Source organism: Pholis gunnellus, assembly GCF_910591455.1.
Source record: "Pholis gunnellus genome assembly, chromosome: 1".
Lineage (NCBI taxonomy): Eukaryota > Metazoa > Chordata > Actinopteri > Perciformes > Pholidae > Pholis > Pholis gunnellus.
Genome location: NC_136528.1, coordinates 23,417,120 through 23,434,780, shown reverse-complemented (window position 1 = coordinate 23,434,780; position 17,661 = coordinate 23,417,120). Strand labels below are relative to the sequence as shown.

Below are 17,661 nucleotides of genomic sequence, written 5' to 3'. Positions count from 1 at the left end.
AAATACGACATTAAGAGCAACACACAATATTTAAAAACTTTATTGAGCAACACCATCCATTGGGACTCAATAGTCACTTGTGGCAATCAAACCAATACACTGTCCAAAAGTTTAAAGGAAACGTATTATTAAAACCTATTAACTCTGTATGTCTCCTGGTCAGATGATGACCAATGTGTGTGGAGTAATATCTGCAGCTTAAAAAATCAACATGACAATAATGCAGACATTAACGTGTTCATGTACCCTGAATGAATGCTGACATATTTGGTGCTGGTCATCTCTGACAAAGTAGGGAAATCACAGCTAAAGTCAATTTAAATGACATGACTCTGCTATGTCATTTACAGATGTAAAATGCATTCTCAAAAAGTAATACTTCCGTCCAAACCTGTATATGCTGCAGTTAAGTTTGCATAAAAATGATCTCGCCTCATTTTCAGGTATTAGTGCACTTTGTTTGATGATTCTCAGACGGAGCATGTAAATGCTGATTGCACATCCAGTAATGGAGACATCCCGTTTGAACAGACCTGTTTCTAGTGCTTCCATGGCATGATAAACAGCCAACACACAAGGAAAATGACGGAACAGCAATCATTTTCCAAGTTGCACTGGGTTGTTTAGGCCTGTTTCAGATTATCTAAATGGGTCAGCTAACTGGAAAACAAGTGCATGTGCACAAAATATCTGCATGTTGCCGATTTCACTTTCAGGCATATAAAGCTTCAAAGTGAGGAATCAAAGCCCGGTTTTATTACATGCACCCAGCGCCTGATGACCCCGACAAAATGCAGCAGTCACAGAAGAATTCTGAGATCAGACCAGCTGTGGATTCACGTCGTCTTCTCCGTGTTTACGGGGAGGTGGTTGAGGTTCGTCTTCCCCCGTGTCTTGTTTGTCCCTCTCGGCCTCCAGCCAGCTCTGTGGGTGGATCAACTTCTTGGGCCCGTGGGGGGGGGGACCCAGCAAGGCTTCAATGTCATCGTAGTTCACCACTTCTTGTTCTAACAGCGCATTGGCCATCTGGAAAAGACGGACCCCAACAAGTTGGGATTTATTACAACTGAACACAAAAGCGAAAGGTAATACAGAAGTGCTGTGCTCAATGATGGGGGGGAAAAAAGCCACCGTCTTAAAAACACACAAAATGTATGATCAAAGAAGGGAGCAACTGACCAGTATCAGCTTGTCTCTGTGGTCCAGCAGCAGCTTCTCTGTGCGTCTGTAAGCCCGCGCTATCAACATCTTAGCCTCCTGAAGGAACAACACGTGCTGTCAAATCTATATCTAATTATGACGTGAAACAACATTCGCTGTGTTCGGGGTACGGTTAACAGGGAGTCAACATGTGGGATAACGGAGAACAGAAAAAGAATCTGTATATTAGATATTATATATAATATTAGAACCCACGTGGTCCATCTGCTGCTGCAGGCCCTGGCTGAAAGGACGGCGTCCGACGGCCCCTTGTGGCTCTGTGTCTGGGAATGAGACTTGGCCGACACTGTCACACATGCCGTACTGCTTCACCATAGCGTAGGCCACACGGGTCACCTTACGCAAGTCATCCTGAGCTCCTGGGGACACACAGCGAGGATACTTCAACCACTGTTTTTAACAACCAAGTTGTGGTACACAGGACAGGAGAGTATTTATATTTGGATGTTCCGCGGTTTACTTTTCAGATACTTGGGTGAAATTCCTACTCAGAGTTAATGAGTCATGTTTGAGCAGTAGAAAAAAAATTGTATTTATCAAAATAATAATCATCATGGAAATGCACTTAAAAACAACAATAAGACAACAAGAGTCAACCTTCAAGACTAATTCTTCTTAAGGCAAAAACAAAGAAAAAAAGACGGGCTAGGAATCTGAGCAGTAGAAAACTATAAAGAGGTTATTTGAACGAAATCAGCTGTGATTACAGTGGCTATACAATAGATGGAGTGTACCTGTTGTAACCCTGTTAAAGGTGATGGCCTCAGCAGCTCTTCCTCCCAGGGCCATACACATGCGCTCAAACAGCTGCTCCTTGGTGAACAGATACTGGTTACGAGGTAGCATCTGGGCAAATCCCAGGGCAGCATTAGTCCGCGGGGCAATGGACACCTGAAAAACAACAACACACAATCAAAAGATTTCAACAAACGTCTTGCTGTGTCTACATACAAATTAACCAGAACCACTCAACTCAGCTGTTACCTTCAAGACTGCCTCGGTGTGCTCAAGAAGCCACCCCACTAAGGCATGTCCAGACTCATGGAAGGCCACCACCCTCTGCTCCTCTTTGGACAGGATCTTATTCTTCTTTACACTCCCTAAAGACAAACACACACACACACACACACACACACACAGATCTGTCAGATTTCTCCAGAGTGGCATATTTTCCCACGATACCATATTTGCATCGTTGTACCTGCTATTAGTCTCTCCACTGCATACTCAAAGTTGAAGGTATCGATGGATTTGTGCCCCTCTCTGGCAGCATGCAGGGCGGCCTCGTTACAGATGTTCGCTATATCTGCACCTGCAGAGACAACGTGATTTGGCAACAGAGATTTCCTGATCACCATATGGAAATGACATTTCAGTAAACACTGACGGTGTTGTGTCGTGACTTGGTAATATGTTTCACGTTTGTTGATCAAGAGGCCGGTATTTTGTTATGGCCACAGATGTTCGTAGATTTACATGGAGGACAAAACCCTGAACATGTATTTACCACTGAAGCCCGGGGTGAGCTCAGCCAGACGCAGAGAGTAGAAACCAGCTGGTTTGGTCAGCTTCAAGATCTTCAGATGTTGCTCAAAGGTCTCCTTCCTCTCCTGAGAGACAGCAATTAAAATAAAACAAACTGGATTTAACTGACAGAGTCTGTCTAGACCTCCCACACAATTAACATGGTTTAGCTGTCCAAATATCATGTTTGTTTTGCTTGATAATGTATAAAACAGCTTAATGGGATACCAATTTGTGGGGGAAATGCTGCTACAAATAAATTCAATATATTCTCAAAAAGGCAAAAAAAGAGGCTGCTTGAGAAACTGCCTTAAGATTTCCTTTGCAAGGCACATGTTTATTATAAAACTAAGCTAAGTCAATTCTAATTAAGGTCGCTGGCAGCTGTTGAATGCTCAAGACTACCTGCAGAGTGGGCAGGTCTATGAAGATGTGCCTGTCCAGTCGGCCTGGTCTTATGAGAGCGTTGTCTAAGACATCTGCTCTGTTCGTGGAAGCGAGGACAATGACGTGGTCCGTCGTTCCCATTCCTGCAAAAGACGGACAAATTGTTTCATTACTCAGTCGGGGGGGGGGTCCGCTTCCGATGACAGCATACTGCTCCGAGATCCCACGTTTCACTCACCGTCCATCTCCACCAGCAGCTGGTTGAGGGTCTGCTCCTCTTCAGTGTTGGAGAAACCCGACATGTTGGTGGAGCGCTTCTTTCCCACGGCATCGATCTCGTCGATGTAGACAATGCAGGGCGCTCTGCTTCGAGCCTCCTTGAACAGACTCCTCACCCTCGCGGCACCCAGGCCTACACACGAGCACAACGCAAGTCACGTGACGAGTGAAATACCAGAAGGCTGAGCAGTGACGCATTGGAATCAAAAATCTCTTCTTTTTTTTTTTTCACCAATCATCTGATATCTCTAGTCTGGCGTGACAGAATATTTGAGACGATAGTTACACAAACTACATTTTGAGAATGGCTAGTAATGTGTATACAATGACCAAGAATCCAGAAAAGTCTGATTTCTTCAAAGAACTGCAGAATACTTCTGCACTGTAACACAGGCAAAGACATTTAATCTACATCACAATATCATCATCAACAACAATATCTACTCTCGCAACCGTCTTAAAGCCATATTCACTGCTGCTGCCTCTACATACCTCCAATGACCTCCACGAACTCAGAGCCGGCCATAGCCAGAAAGGGCACTTGGGCCTCAGTGGCTACAGCCTTGGCCAGCAGCGTCTTCCCACAGCCTGGAGGCCCGAGCAGCAATGAACCCTTGGGAACCTTGGCTCCCAGCTGGAGGTACCGTTCTGGATTCTGACATTACATAACATCAATGTGGTAAGTGCTGGACAATGGGAACTTCAACTCATCCAGTCTGGTTGTGAGTCTGGTTTCTTACCTTGAGGTAGTCCACAAACTCCTTTATTTCTATCTTAGCCTCATGCAGTCCCGCCACATCTTTGAAACTCACACCTTTACCGGACTTGCCGTCCACAATGGTGAACTTGGCCATCTTCAGCTGATTCTGTTAAGTCCATTGTAATACGTAATTAACACACTAATTAAATCAGTGAAACAGAACAAAAGAACGTAATTGTGCACGTGCCAAATTTCTTTTGTGGTTTCCACTCACAAAAGCACTGAAGCCGCCTTCTTTGCCACCCATGCCTGCCAGTCGGAAGATGTACCAGAGAATAGCCACGCCAATAGCAGCCATCCCCAGAGCATAGACTGCACTGCAAAGTGAACAGATGAAAAATGGTGGTTGACATTCCTTCAAATTGCTCATTGAACCCCATGAATGGATTTATTTTGTGCACTGAGAAAGGTTAATGTTCTTACTTCCCAAAAAATCCAGTGCGTTTGTAGGACACCTGTATCCTGTCCTTACTGTCAATACTCAGCTCTTCTTCAGCAGCTCTCAGCTTCTCCTCGAATTTGTCAATGTTGGCGACCTGCATTCTGTACATGAGCGCCAGCCTCTGCAAAGCAGGAAACACGGCAGGAAATGAGAGGTTAGTACGCACGTCTGCTGTAACAGTTCCGAGGCTAAATTTGGTGTTTGCATTAACAATCCTGCTCAACATACCGGCCTTCCAAAGATGACTGCTCCCGGGTGAAGGTAGATTTCAACAATGTCACTCTCGGGAACGACCTGCACACGGGACACCTCTCCCTTGGCCAGCATCTCATTGACAAAGTCATTCCAAGAGATGTTTCCCCCGCTGGTGTTGATGGAGTTCAGCAGGCTCATGATGAGCGCTATGATGAAGAGGGTCCGCAGGCGCTCCCGGTACATCTGGTCCTCCTGTTCGCGGCGTTTCTTCTCCTCTGAAAAGGGTTGAGGCAGAATTGTGGAGGAGGAGAATAAAAAGGAGCAGAGAAAGAAATTACGATCACAGCCATGTGTGGTGTAGTTATGAATCAGCTGAGCAACTCATCACTTACCTTCATTTTCCTCTGGAGCTTTTCCCTTTGGTCCATCACTTTTATCTTTCTCTTGTTTGGATTGAGATGTACTGAAGAAGTTTATTGACCCTTAAAATCAGAAGTAGTCATGTGTAAGTAAAATAGAAAGATTATTAGTAAAAGTGCTGAGGATGATAAAACTGCGTGTTTACCTAATAGATTTACCAAACCAACAGGGTTCCTCAGCAGGTTGTTCCTGATCAACTCTTTGCTAATTCCCACCATGCCAGGACCCAAGGGTCTGTGGAGGAGACTCTAAAACGGGAATATTGGGACATCACATTTTGGTGAGACCAAATATCAGAGAAAACGTGTCAGAGTGGGAGTAAAAACAATTGGTGTAGTGAAGATACACCAAGTAGAAGCAGTAAGCATGATGCAGTTTCAAATTAAAGGACCTTCGCAGTAGAATAACAGTTTAATCCCACTTATTAAAAACATCAAAGTCTGAAATATATCCAAAGGACTTCACAGTGAATTTTGAATGCCAATGACTTTCACTGTCTGTTTTGTTGGAGGTAAACAGTCACCTGATGACACTGACGATTTAAATTGATGATCTATTTTCAAGCTCATGGACACAGCGGAGTCTATTAATGGAAATCATTTAAGATTTATATTTCAAATTCTGCTAAAGGAAGCAGAATGTCATTGTTTGTCCCTCGTAGTTTATATTCCAAGGTGAAGGGTGTCAATGAGAGGCTACCCCGGTAAACAGATCACACTTCACAGACATATATGGTTGCTTCTTACAGTGTTTCCACATTTTACTCACAACTCACATCACTACCTGTTCCCACTAGAAGCCATGAATACGAGGCGCACTCTAACAGTACCATGTTGATGGTGTAGGTAGACTTACCTGGATGAGTTTCTGTGGCTGACTTGTAAGTGTCTCTGATTTCGAAAGGTGCATCTTTCTGACACGATCGCCTCTGAACAGCACATCTGTAACACCATTACTGGATGTCGGCTTGCTCGTTGATATCCGAGAGTTTTGCCTCGACAGAGTCCACAGTAACCCTGCACTGTATTTACTACAGAGTCCTGTACGATGCTGCAGCAACAACGCCGACATACTGTCTGTTATCGCAAAATGCTGTCCCGTTACATTAACTGAACTGAAATCCCCATAGCTATGAGTTTTATATCACGCTCAAATCGTGTGTTTGGACACGTTTGTTTACCCCCTAATCCGTTCAGTTAGCTCGCTATGTTATGTTATTCAACTGCGCAGCCGCGCAAAGATGTCCGCTCGAGATCAACACTGCAGACCGTCCACTCCCGGACGTCCTGCACACGGAAAAGAAAGAACAAAACGACACGTTTTTACTGTAAATTAGATTTGATCTGTATCGTCTCATTAACAAAGCTGTAGAGACTGTGTTTAATCGGTGCTGAATATTGAACAGCGCCGTTTTACACATCTCTTTGGTTTTGGAAACATCTTTGCTTCGAACTTTGAACTTTGTTGTTCTTCAAGGACCTACACGCTGCGCAGACATTTGCGCAGACATTACAAAATCAATGTCAGCGCTGCAATCTCTTGTCTCACATAATATGTCGTGCAGTTAACGGTAAATGCATTTTATAGCTGCTAAATGCTGCACACTTCTTCAAGATAACATTGTCGGTGTAAAGTAAAATCCACACTAGGTGGTGTGCAGTGCACTCACTTGCGCACTCAAGACATACATATTGGTTCAGTTCATAGTTGCGGTTTATGCTGAGCCTCTTTGGCCACAGAGGTTGTCTTGTGCTGAGTGACAGTTTTATGGGAGTCTAGTTGTTGTTATTGAGTGTTTAAAAAACGCTTAAAACGTGTCAGAGTTCCCATATGTAATGTAAGTACATGCACATTCATGGATACACTAAAAATGGGTCAGCTGTCGCCTAATGTTAACCCTTTCTTGACATTAAACAACAAACAATATCAAAATAAAACAACATAATATACATTTATTCTATTAAAGTAAATAATATATATATGTGTGTGTGTGTGTGTTTGTGAGAGAGAGTGTGTGAAAAGAAAACTTCCTTTGATTGATTATCTGTCAAAATAACAGCTATAATGGGAATATTATTATTATTATTATTGTTATTATTAATAGTATTTCACCTGCGCTAACGATTCTGTGTTCAGTTCAGCATATTCTATGAAACCTCAGTAAAGTATTTAAGTATTAAGTACTGAAGTATTTTTCCCCAAGTATGTTGACACCGCAGTAATCCAGCAGAGTGCGCTCTGGGGTCAGTACACCCTGGTCCAGTTAAGTTCATTGAAAAATAAATACATATGAACACTTTTGTTGACAGCTCTAAGATCCAACTTGGACAAACATATCACATGTTTTGAGATCATGGAACGATGTGTCGTTCAGGTCCAACAGTGCTGCGTTTTGTTGCAGATAATCACCTCGGTAAGTCTGCCTTATCACTGTTGTAAAGTATCAAGGCAGTGGTGTAAAGCGACTATACGGGTCAGTTTGAGTGACATATAGCCTAAGCCAATAAGAGAATAGATCTTTTTTTTTTAGCCAATGGGAGCCTTCGTTTCATATACTTGCGTTTCAGTTCGACCATGGGTGCGTCAGGTTTGTTCACCAGCACACTCCGCTTTAATGACAACTATGTCTAACCATAAACTGTATGAAGGAAGGGTCTAACCCAAACACATAGAAAACAAAACCTACATTTTATTAACATCATAAATATAATAATGTGTAGTGAATAACATCTGTGATTCTGCATTGATGAAAAGTGTATTAACTATTACCGGCATGTGTGGATGCCTAAGTTAGCAGCTTTACGAAATGCTTTTCAAATTGTCAGTGTACAGTGTTGTCGCAGTACACATCTATAGAGGACGAAAAATGTCTTAAGTATAAATAAATAAATGCATTAATACATTTATGAATTCATTCAGGAATAAATAGATAAATGCATAAATAAATTAAAAATACAGAAATGAATAAATAAATAAATATTTAAATGCTGAAATGAATAAATACAAGTAGATACCTAAAATAAATCTATTTCTACATTTCTGTATTCCTTCATTTATTTATTTCTGTGTCCGTATGTTAATGAGGTAGGCGGTCCGAACCTTATTCTTAAGCAGGATTGGTCAAGTAGAGGAGCAAAACAGAAGCAACCGATTTCTAGCAAATCATCCCTGTAGACGACGTCAAAAAAACCTAGCTAGCAGCACTAATGGCTTCCACAGTCTGCAGCTGGGACTGCTGCGCGAGGCTACTGTGAGACTGACCGCATGTAAGTGCTTTGGGACAGCGGGGGGGGGTGCTTTTTTGCACCCGCTGCTTGTTGAGGACAGTAACTACAGAACCATACGTGCTTTCACGTCAGAGTCTCCAAAACACCAGAAAAAGTCGCTAGACAAAAAAAGTCGCCAAGAGGATTTGGAAAGTCGCCAGATTTAGCGAGAAAGTCGTCAATTTGGCAACACTGGGCTAGCCAATTTCAACTTTACTGTGCAAGGCAGCAGTAGTAGACCAGAAGCGATCACATTCCTGTGACCAATCCTGCTTTAGACAGCGGTTAGGACCTCCCACCTCATTAGCATACAGACAAATACATAAATAAATGTAGGTTAACAGAAATGTAGAAATAAATATATGATATGTATTTCTTTATGTCCTGTTTCATCATCAACTTTTATTTATCTATACATTAATTTATTTATTTCCATATTTATTTCAGCAATTATTTATACTTGTATTTATTTATTTCAGCATTTATTTCAGCATTTATTTATTTTAGCTTTTAATTATTATTTTATTCATTTATTTCTGTATTCAAACATTTATTTAAGTATTTATTTATTTATTCCTGTATTTATTTATACATTTATTAATGCTTTTATTTATTTATACTTAAGGCATATTCTGTCCTCCATACAAATCAACTGTTGACCTGTGACGAATCTAAATACCCAAATAATGAGTTGGAATAAACACGGTTTCTAGAAATGTGTAAAACGAGTGCACCCAATGCCTGTACTCCATTTCCTTTTCTTGATCTCCAACCATATAATGGAGTGTGGTATCTCGCGTTTGAAACTGTGAACCGCGGTCCGCCACGTTGGAGCCCTGCTTGTCTGTGTTCTGACGCGACAGAAGAGTGCAGAGCGGATCCAAAATGGCGTCTGTTTCATCTTGTGTGGAAACTGTACCCGCCCACAGCGCCAACGGCCAATCGGGACGCTCGTTTCATTGCCGAACCGTTTCCGTCCACAGCGTTCACACAGTGAAGTCAAAGGCCGCTCGAAAACCGCTCGAATGTGTTGTCGGAGAGGATTAAACCGAGACAAAATACGACCTTTTGATGGTTTACTTTCACCCAAGCTAGCCTACCGTTGCACGAATGGACTGTTAAAGGTTCGTAGTTTGCGGTGACGACGAAATAGCAACGCTGTAAACGACTTTTCGTGGATATTTTAGTCTTTTTTTCTGTAGACTGGTGTGTGTTGGTCTACATGGTTTTAGCCTCGATTCTGCTGTCGAGCTGCGATGGTCGTCGCTACTTTATGCGGATGTCTCCGGGCCAGTCTGTACTGAACCAACGGCGACAAATGGGATCATCAAGCATCGGCCGAAAACATCGCGGCGTAGACTAAACATTAAACATTAAGATATCTTCTTGAATTTGTGGACGTTCAGACACGGGTAAGTCTCAATATTACTGATCCTGCACAGCTAACGCGTTAACAACAACACGTCTCACTGGTTAACGTGGGTTCATGTGTGTTGCGACAAAGGTCAACGTGCAATATATTCACGTACTCAGGATTTTAAGCATTTAATATGTGCTTCATGCTTATGTGTAATTTTTTTATTTTCTGGAAATATACAACTTTTTTTTTGTAGTGCTCTGCTCCTTTCTATGGTTATGACGTTAGCTGTGTTAAAACGTTGATAATTTGATCAACAACATGTATTAACATCGTGTATTTCACATTGAGGTAACGTATGCTCTTACGTTGTTTTAATACATTTAATTCACCTGCGTACGTTAGATGATGGCATATGTGTTATGGTATTGCCACTGAGAGAGTGTTATTTTAAAATTTAAATGTTTTGAGTATTACATTAATATCATATATGCACACCTGCCTAAATGCGTACTGACAGATGAACAGATCTTGTGCATGTGTTTGGCAAGGCTCGTCTTGGAGGCAAAAAGGTTTTTTTCCCTGACCATTCATCCATAGTGTAAGGTTTGGCTTAAATGTGTTGCATTTTCTCAGGGTAAACGCACTTTTAAAAATCCAAGACAACAACTATCATTACATTTCTCAAGGGAGTGCAATAATAACAGGCAACCTATTGCTTGTCACAATGATAATAGTTGTTTGGCAGTTGAGCTGCTTGAGTTCCTACCTGCTTTTCCAGTTTAGTGTGCACCCACAGCTTCATACATTCTAGTCATGAAGCTCTGTTTCCTGTCCAGTTGCTGGTCTCTTCCAGCACTAAAGCAACATGGAATGAGTTGCAATCCCATCTATAAAGAAAGCAACTCCAGCCCGTGAAGAAAATGTGCTTTTGTAGAGCTATTTAAAGAGCTGAGTGTTTTGAAATTCCCACCGGCTCTTTAGGTTTATCAGGAAGTGTCTGTAGTTAGTGGACTAACGGCGGGTTTGTTTTGGGTGGATAAGTGTCACAATTCCCATTCGTTAGCTCGGTGGAGTGCCTGTGCTTTCTCTGTCGAATAGCATGTAAAGGAGGGGCACGACACGTTGGGATTTGAGATGAGCTGTGGAGGAAATGGAATATAGAGGAGAAGCTCTCTACTTTTTGGTGCAGTACCAATGCTGAGGAAAACACTGCAGTGCCGCTGGTGGTGTTTTCCACCAAGATACTGAGAGTGTTTCAGCTTGTTGGGGCGTTCGTGTTGACTACACTGCAGGGGCAGTGATGCATATCTCCGTCTCCCTGGAGTTTGCGTAGCTCCTATTTCTCTGTGCTACAGTTAAAGCCTCGACTGGTGAGACGTGCCTCGTTCTTTTATACATGAAGATACGGACGTGCAGGGTTTAAATGTAAGGAGGATGCTTTTGCACAAGTCTTAACACATATGAGCTCAAATACATGAACGGATATCACTGATGTGTTTACACTGTGATTGTAAGAGACACACAGAATGACACAGGTGTACTCATTGTATCACTGGGTCTGTCAATTTGATAGTTGTTGTTTTTTTTCTTTGACATTAAATGCTGTACATACATTTTTCCACAGGCACTTATGTGCCTTGGATTTTCTGTTTTTGATTTGGAATAATTTACTAGTGTGCTGAATTATGTTTCGATTAGTAGGTAATCGAAGGCTACATCCACACTACTCCGTTTTTAAACAAAAACGATCTCCGTCCACACGGCGTTTCAGCATCGTTTTTAAATTGATCTCCGTCCAGACTAAAACGCCTGAAAACAAATATCACGTGACTCTTCACGTACACTGGGCATTCGCGTGGGTGTCAATGTAAACAGGAAGTAGATTGGTTGCTTTGTTTAAAAAAAATACGACAGAGTAATAAAGTAGTCTTTAATAATGAAAGGTTGTTAAATACTTAAGATCTTCTCTAAAATCTTCCTCTATGAACTCAAAAAGACACATTTAGTGGAAAGGTTTAGAAGTTTTATTTTTCAGACTTAGTTACAATGCTGCAGGTCTTGTTCTATATCTCTCTCACACATCAAATGTACTTTAAAATCAACACTTAAACGTAAAGGTTTACTAGATTATGGGTCCATAAACGTGGTCAACACGCGTCTCTCACTCGTTTCCTCTCGGTTTCGTTGTCTGTTCTCACTCGTAGCTCTGCTGGTGGCTTATCTATCTGTCATACTGAATGGCATTTACGGTTTTGTTCCTTTACATTTTATCTGCAGACTTCACAATAGATGTGGAGAAGAAAATGAGCATTAATAAGGACAGGAAAGTCCTCCGTTTTGTCTCCATCACCCTCCCTAAAGCCGCTAACTGTGACTTCAGACGTCCGCTCCGCTCCGTAGGTCTGATAACGCCGCTGGACACGCCGCTCGCTAATCGCTCCAATAACATCTGCTTCCTCCGTAATAATGGAAACTTTAACTGAACAGCTGCTAGTAAAGACAACAAGGTCAGCAACGCCTGTAGTCAGTTGTCCATGTTGAATTAACCTGGTAGTCGATCGGTAATGTTGTTCTTTGTGAGCTTCCAGGTAAGAGTCACGTGATAGGAGTGTGACAAATCAGGGCAGGACACGCCATGACCGCTAAGAACCAATCAAGTAGCGAATGCGGGTGTGGGCGTCATCGTTTCTAAACGTATCCGTTTTCGACCGTTCACACGAAAACAAGTTTTGAAACGTATCCGTCCTTGGGAGCGTTTTCAAACTCCTCCGTTTTCGGTGTTCGAAAACTCTGGCGTAGTGTGGACGCTCAGTGTAAACGTAGCAAACCATGCGTTTTCAAATGGAAACATAGTAGTGTGGACATGGCCTTCGACAGTAGGGCCTACAGTGGTGTGTTTTCATCTAAATCTGAAATGATGAAACGTCATGCTGATGTTTGCATTTATTAATAATAAACTGTAGTCTTATTTTGATATTTTTCCAGTTTTAAGTCAAAATAGCTAAAAGTGTAAATAATTGCCAAGCTAGGTGGAACCCCTGAGCTGTGCGTCCCATCAGGTTCCCATTAGCCGGATGTTGCCCCCGTTTCTACAAGCAGTAGCAGAGAATTAAACCGTGCCCTCTGCTTGCAACAGGAAATGGAGTTCTGCTGCGGGTCACAGAGATCACGCGCTGTGATTGTAGCTCGAGGTTACACGTTCTGTGTAATAGAAAGGCAGGCAGCGTTTCTGTGTTTCTGCTCCTCTACGGTGGCTCTCGCAGGAGATTCGCTGACCCGTTCGCACCTCACCACAGTTTGTTGACCTCTGGGATTTCCCATCAGCCCATTGTCACGGTGCTGCGAGCAAGGTGTTGTGGTAAAAACATGCCCGATTGCTCCGTTTGTCCTCCTCGATCCCTTTAGAAGTTGCCTATCTCCTTCTTGGTTAGTCTGACACATATTCTTTGTGGCTGACTAAAAAGCTGAGTTGAAGATGAACACGACTGAGCCCTTGAATCATTGCAAAAACACAACAATGGTGAAAAACGGGAGAACAAGACGTTCTTGGTTGTATTTTGGTGGCTCGACCGTAATAGTTGCACAGGACAACTAGAGGATCATTATTTCCAACGATTAAATCTTTGAATACCATCGCGCACGAGTATTGTCGATGCCCTTGGACCAAAATGGCATCAAAACATCAAACGCTTTTTATTATGAGGGATGAGAGGGCAGATGAATAAAACTCTGATGCAGAGAGCACTGCAGTAGTTGCACCGTAGATATCATTCTCCAGAACATGACTCTGCATTTTCAGCAGCTGGGTTTACTATTCCCTCATAAATGAACCGTCAAACTACAAAATCACTTGTCGGTCGTTTTTCTGCCTTTTTATAATTCACCAAATCTCTCTGCAAATGTGTCAAATTTGTCACCGTCTGTTTTATTTTGTCTTTTTAGTCAAACCAAACCACGTTCATCGTGAAATCCTTTATATGTATACCTAACTTTTTATGTATTCTTGGTAACATTTGGCTAATAAGTTACGCGTGACCATTACAGCCAAGTTAAACGTGATTGGTTGTATTTCAATCAACCAAGCTGTGATTCTTAGCAACCAAAATGTGATTGTAGGCAACCAGCCTCGCAATTATGGACGGGTTATTGATATGGATGCTGATACTGCTTATTGATACCGACGCTATTGCGGTGATGTTGACAGGTTTTCAATGTAGTGAGTCATTAGAGTCGGTCACCGTGTGTGATTGGGATGTGTTCTTCTGTATTGAAGCCCTTTAGTAGTGCAGTGTTGTGTTCCATCAAGTTCATTGGTGTTTATTACATTTTGAATGTATTCCTACTGGATTGTCTACATTTTATTCACATGATTAGACACTTTGTACATGATGCTTAAAACATTGAATTCAGAAATTTAACGGAAACAAAGAATTTTGAAAAAAATTGTTGAAGTTGTGTGAGCCGTCTTAATGTTGTGTGAACATTAAGACGGTGTATTTACTTTAGATGTAATTCTGCGGGTATCTGCTTCAGAACGTTCATCGTTTTCATATCTTTGTAAATTCTCTACCGTGTATTCCTAAAACTGTCGTAGGCAGTTATTAGTCTTTCTCAAAGTTTATGACCCTTGTGGTTCTTCTGCTCCAAAATGTAATGCTTACAGAAGTATCTTTAAACAATTCTCAGTTACTTTTCTAAATATGAATCATCTTGTTATTTCTTTCTTCCAAAAAAAGAGGCGAGGATAACCAAGAGCAAATGCAAGAAATTGGAGTTTTCATTCGTAAAAAGAAATCTGACCGATGGGTTGACTGAATGTCAATTAATCCGAGCATACAAGGCCAAATTGCCTCTTAAATCCCCATGTGACAAGCAATGTAGCATTTAAATGTCTATTTTTTAAAAACGGTGTCCAGTGTAGTGCTTGCTCCCTGTACGTAAACTGCACCACGGTTATGTTACATCACTTTGAGCGAACTTCACAGAGATCAGTTCGTGCAAAACAGCATCGTATGAAACGGAACAAGCTCAGCTGAAAACACCAAACTGATGCGCCGTTGCAGAATGAATATAAAGGAAACGCTGTCATATACAAATAGTGTATCATTGTCCTGTATTTGTCAATAATGTGTCTTCCCTCAATATTGCTGAGAAACCTTCCAGTGCAGAACCAGCTAGCTATGTTGGGTGTAAGAGGGCAAATAAGCCTTCAGCTGTAGCTCTAGCACCCACTCTGCCTGCCCTCCGTCCATAAAGGCTCTCCCCTCCCCCCTTTTGTGCTGAGTGTGGTCCTTTTTAGGTAAACAAGCATGGCTACTCCTGATTCTCTCCCCTCTTTGTCTGTCTCTCTCTGTCTTGGTTTCTCTCTGTCTCCCCTCTTCTTTCCTGTTTGAGTTGCGTAAATCTTTTATAGCTGCCGTTCTACGAGCACAATCTGCGGATACTCAAATGGCATCTGAAGCTCTTTTGAAATTCAGCCTGGTCCTTTGCCCCCCCCCCCCCCCCCCCCCATCCCCCTCCTCTATCCTCGTAGAGCAAAATGGAACAAAATGGCGGACCCCAATCCTGCTGTTTCCCTCAGGGACCGTGGAGCCTCATTTTGGGGTTGCGGGGGTCCTGGTGGTTGATGGCGTCTTTAACTCGTGTTGGGTTGCGCTTGCTTCCGCTGCACCGCTCTTGATAATATTTTCTCTTCTGTGAGTCTCTGGCACATCAAAGGGAAAGACTCTCTATTCTGGCTCGCTGCTGCTGCTGCTCCTCCACAAATGTGCTTTTCACAGACTGCTTTAATCTCGCTGATCGGAGCTTGGAAAAGGAATATTTTTGTGCTCTTGTTTTTAAAGGAAACTTACTGATGTGCTCAATCACAATGTTAGGTATGCAGAACATTTCACAACTTCACACAGAAGTACGCTGCTAGCGTTTTCATTTGTTCTGCTATTCTGGCATAAATAGGCCTACGGTACAATATGAGCTGACCAGCAGTTACGCTAGTTTGCCGTATTGATTGTAAGTATTCAGCATCCCATAAAATATAAATGTTTCCTTTGAAAGGTGAGGAAACATATGTTTGTTTGAAGATTATAGAGAAACACAAAATGGGTGTTTTGTTTTGTACAGCCTGGTCTGAGTTTGCAATCTGACTGAAAGGGCTAGGTGATATATCCGTATTATTGTGATATGAGACTAGATATTGATATTGTTGATATCGTCACAAGTGTAGTCTTTTTCTGGTTTCAAAGGAAGTGGTGCTATTCTAACTACTCCATTATTAACCTTTAACGACTCAGTCATTATATCCACGTTACTGATGATTATTTATCAAAAGTCTCACTTGTTGTCGCACACTGTGAACTCAACAGTGAATTCCTCAGGATAATTGCCGTCTTTGATTTGTCCCCTTGTACGATACATCGTCTTAGTAGTTTCATTAGTTCACATATCGGTTCATAAACATGCTACTAGTAAAATTCCAGATGGGCGAGTCGAGGGTTTATTGTGAGAAATGATAATAAATGTAAAGTAATAATAGGTGAAAGTCTTTTCTGTCAAAAAGCACCATTGCATTTGTGCATGTTTTCCACACTGAGAGAACCTGAGAAGGTTACGCCATCAGGCAAATGGCTGTGTGCCTAAACCTGGGCAGGCATGCGTTCAGGGGTAAAATCTGGAAACAACAGTTGGTGTTTTGATTGAATGTGCTGCTGAGCAGGAGGCTGCATGGGATGAGGTATTATCCATACGTGGCATCGGAAGTGTTCTGAGGGTAGTTGGCCAGGTCTGGCAGCTGATAGCAGAGACAGTCTGTGTGATGTGTCCCTCTGGGCTCGGCTCTTCTGGTCTGTTCAGCCTGTTGCTGAAACACGGGGAAAAGATTCACTTTCCTTTTCCGTTTTTCCTCCTCGGTCTCTTTTTAAAGGGGTTTCCATGCCAATCCAAAGCTGCGGTGGCCGACACTTGTTTTTATTTTTTAAAACCTCATGTTATAAAACAGAACGTAGTGCACAAATCACAGCGATATGTCTCAGAGTAAATGTCACAGTTGGATCTTTTCGGATGCTAATTTGCTGATAATGCTAGGTCATCACCTATTGAACATGGTTTTGATTGCTAGTCCCTTTTCTTGTGAAGTGGTTTGACTGGAAATCAGACGCTTTAGTTTGTCAGTGTCCTAGCATTGCACCTGCGTATAGCGTTGTTGTTAAACGCTGTTGATCGCACAGTATTGCTGATACAGAACTGAAACAATATTGTTTTACCGCGCCTGATTTCTCCTCCGTTGCAGTTTCAGCTCCCTTTTCGAACATGGCACCTTGACAGAAGAATTAAGCCAAAGTCATGGTAAATGTAATGTATGCAAAAGCAGTGTTGAGATGGAGCCTGTCCATAACCAACTGGTGTCACTCTGAGTTAAATATTATGTGTCTGGGGATTTATTGCCACTTTGAGAAATTGCTCCATGCCTGACTACTGTTGTGTTGTGACTTGAGCAGTGTTCTTTAAGCCCTGTTTGGCCCAGCCGTCCTCTTCATGTTGGGCGTAAAACTATAAACCGAGACAGGGGGGTGAGGGTGTGAGGACAAAGTGTTGTTGGGTGGGGGAGGGGCAGAGGTGGCCTGGCTGAATCTCAATCCCCAAGGCCCTTCAGCGGGGCTGTGGCCTTTTGATGGGCCAGCTGCAGCCATTCATCCATTTACATTGAAATGCAACAACAGGAAGGGGGGAGGGGAGGGCTGTGGGGAGACGGGCCTCTGCGCCTGTGCGGGCGGGATGTGAATGAAAAGCAAAGGCATACCTAAATAAATAC

General features: G+C 42.3%; 2 protein-coding genes across 3 annotated transcripts in view; one reads left to right on the top strand and one right to left on the bottom strand.

Annotated features, from left to right (window-relative positions):
• Positions 1–24: 24 nt before the first annotated feature.
• On the bottom strand, positions 25–6,417 carry spg7 (SPG7 matrix AAA peptidase subunit, paraplegin). Its single transcript, XM_079160075.1, has 17 exons — positions 6,084–6,417; positions 5,374–5,476; positions 5,201–5,290; positions 4,842–5,083; positions 4,595–4,734; positions 4,386–4,488; positions 4,152–4,277; positions 3,904–4,066; positions 3,371–3,544; positions 3,151–3,275; positions 2,729–2,831; positions 2,423–2,533; positions 2,206–2,321; positions 1,956–2,112; positions 1,417–1,580; positions 1,180–1,257; positions 25–1,026 (listed from the first exon to the last, which is right to left on the bottom strand). Exons 1-17 carry the CDS (start codon positions 6,297–6,299, stop codon positions 820–822), a joined length of 2,418 nt encoding a protein of 805 aa, XP_079016201.1. The 5' UTR covers positions 6,300–6,417; the 3' UTR covers positions 25–819.
• Positions 6,418–9,543: 3,126 nt separating this feature from the next.
• ankrd11 (ankyrin repeat domain 11) overlaps positions 9,544–17,661 on the top strand; it is an 87,593-nt gene continuing 79,475 nt past the window's right edge. For both annotated transcript variants that reach the window (XM_079158466.1, XM_079158465.1), the window contains exon 1: positions 9,544–9,906. The gene's annotated coding sequence lies outside the window, so the exon portion shown is untranslated. The remainder of the gene's footprint in view (positions 9,907–17,661) is intronic.

Excerpts from the sequence above, each read along its gene's own strand:
- spg7 (XM_079160075.1), bottom strand. The coding sequence starts at position 6,299 with ATGTCGGCGTTGTTGCTGCAGCATCGTACAGGACTCTGTAGTAAATAC. Across the intron at positions 5,291-5,373 it reads TGGTTTGGTAAATCTATTAG|GGTCAATAAACTTCTTCAGT; the intron begins GTAAACACGCAG and ends TCTGATTTTAAG. Across the intron at positions 3,276-3,370 it reads GCTGCTGGTGGAGATGGACG|GAATGGGAACGACGGACCAC; the intron begins GTGAGTGAAACG and ends CGTCTTTTGCAG.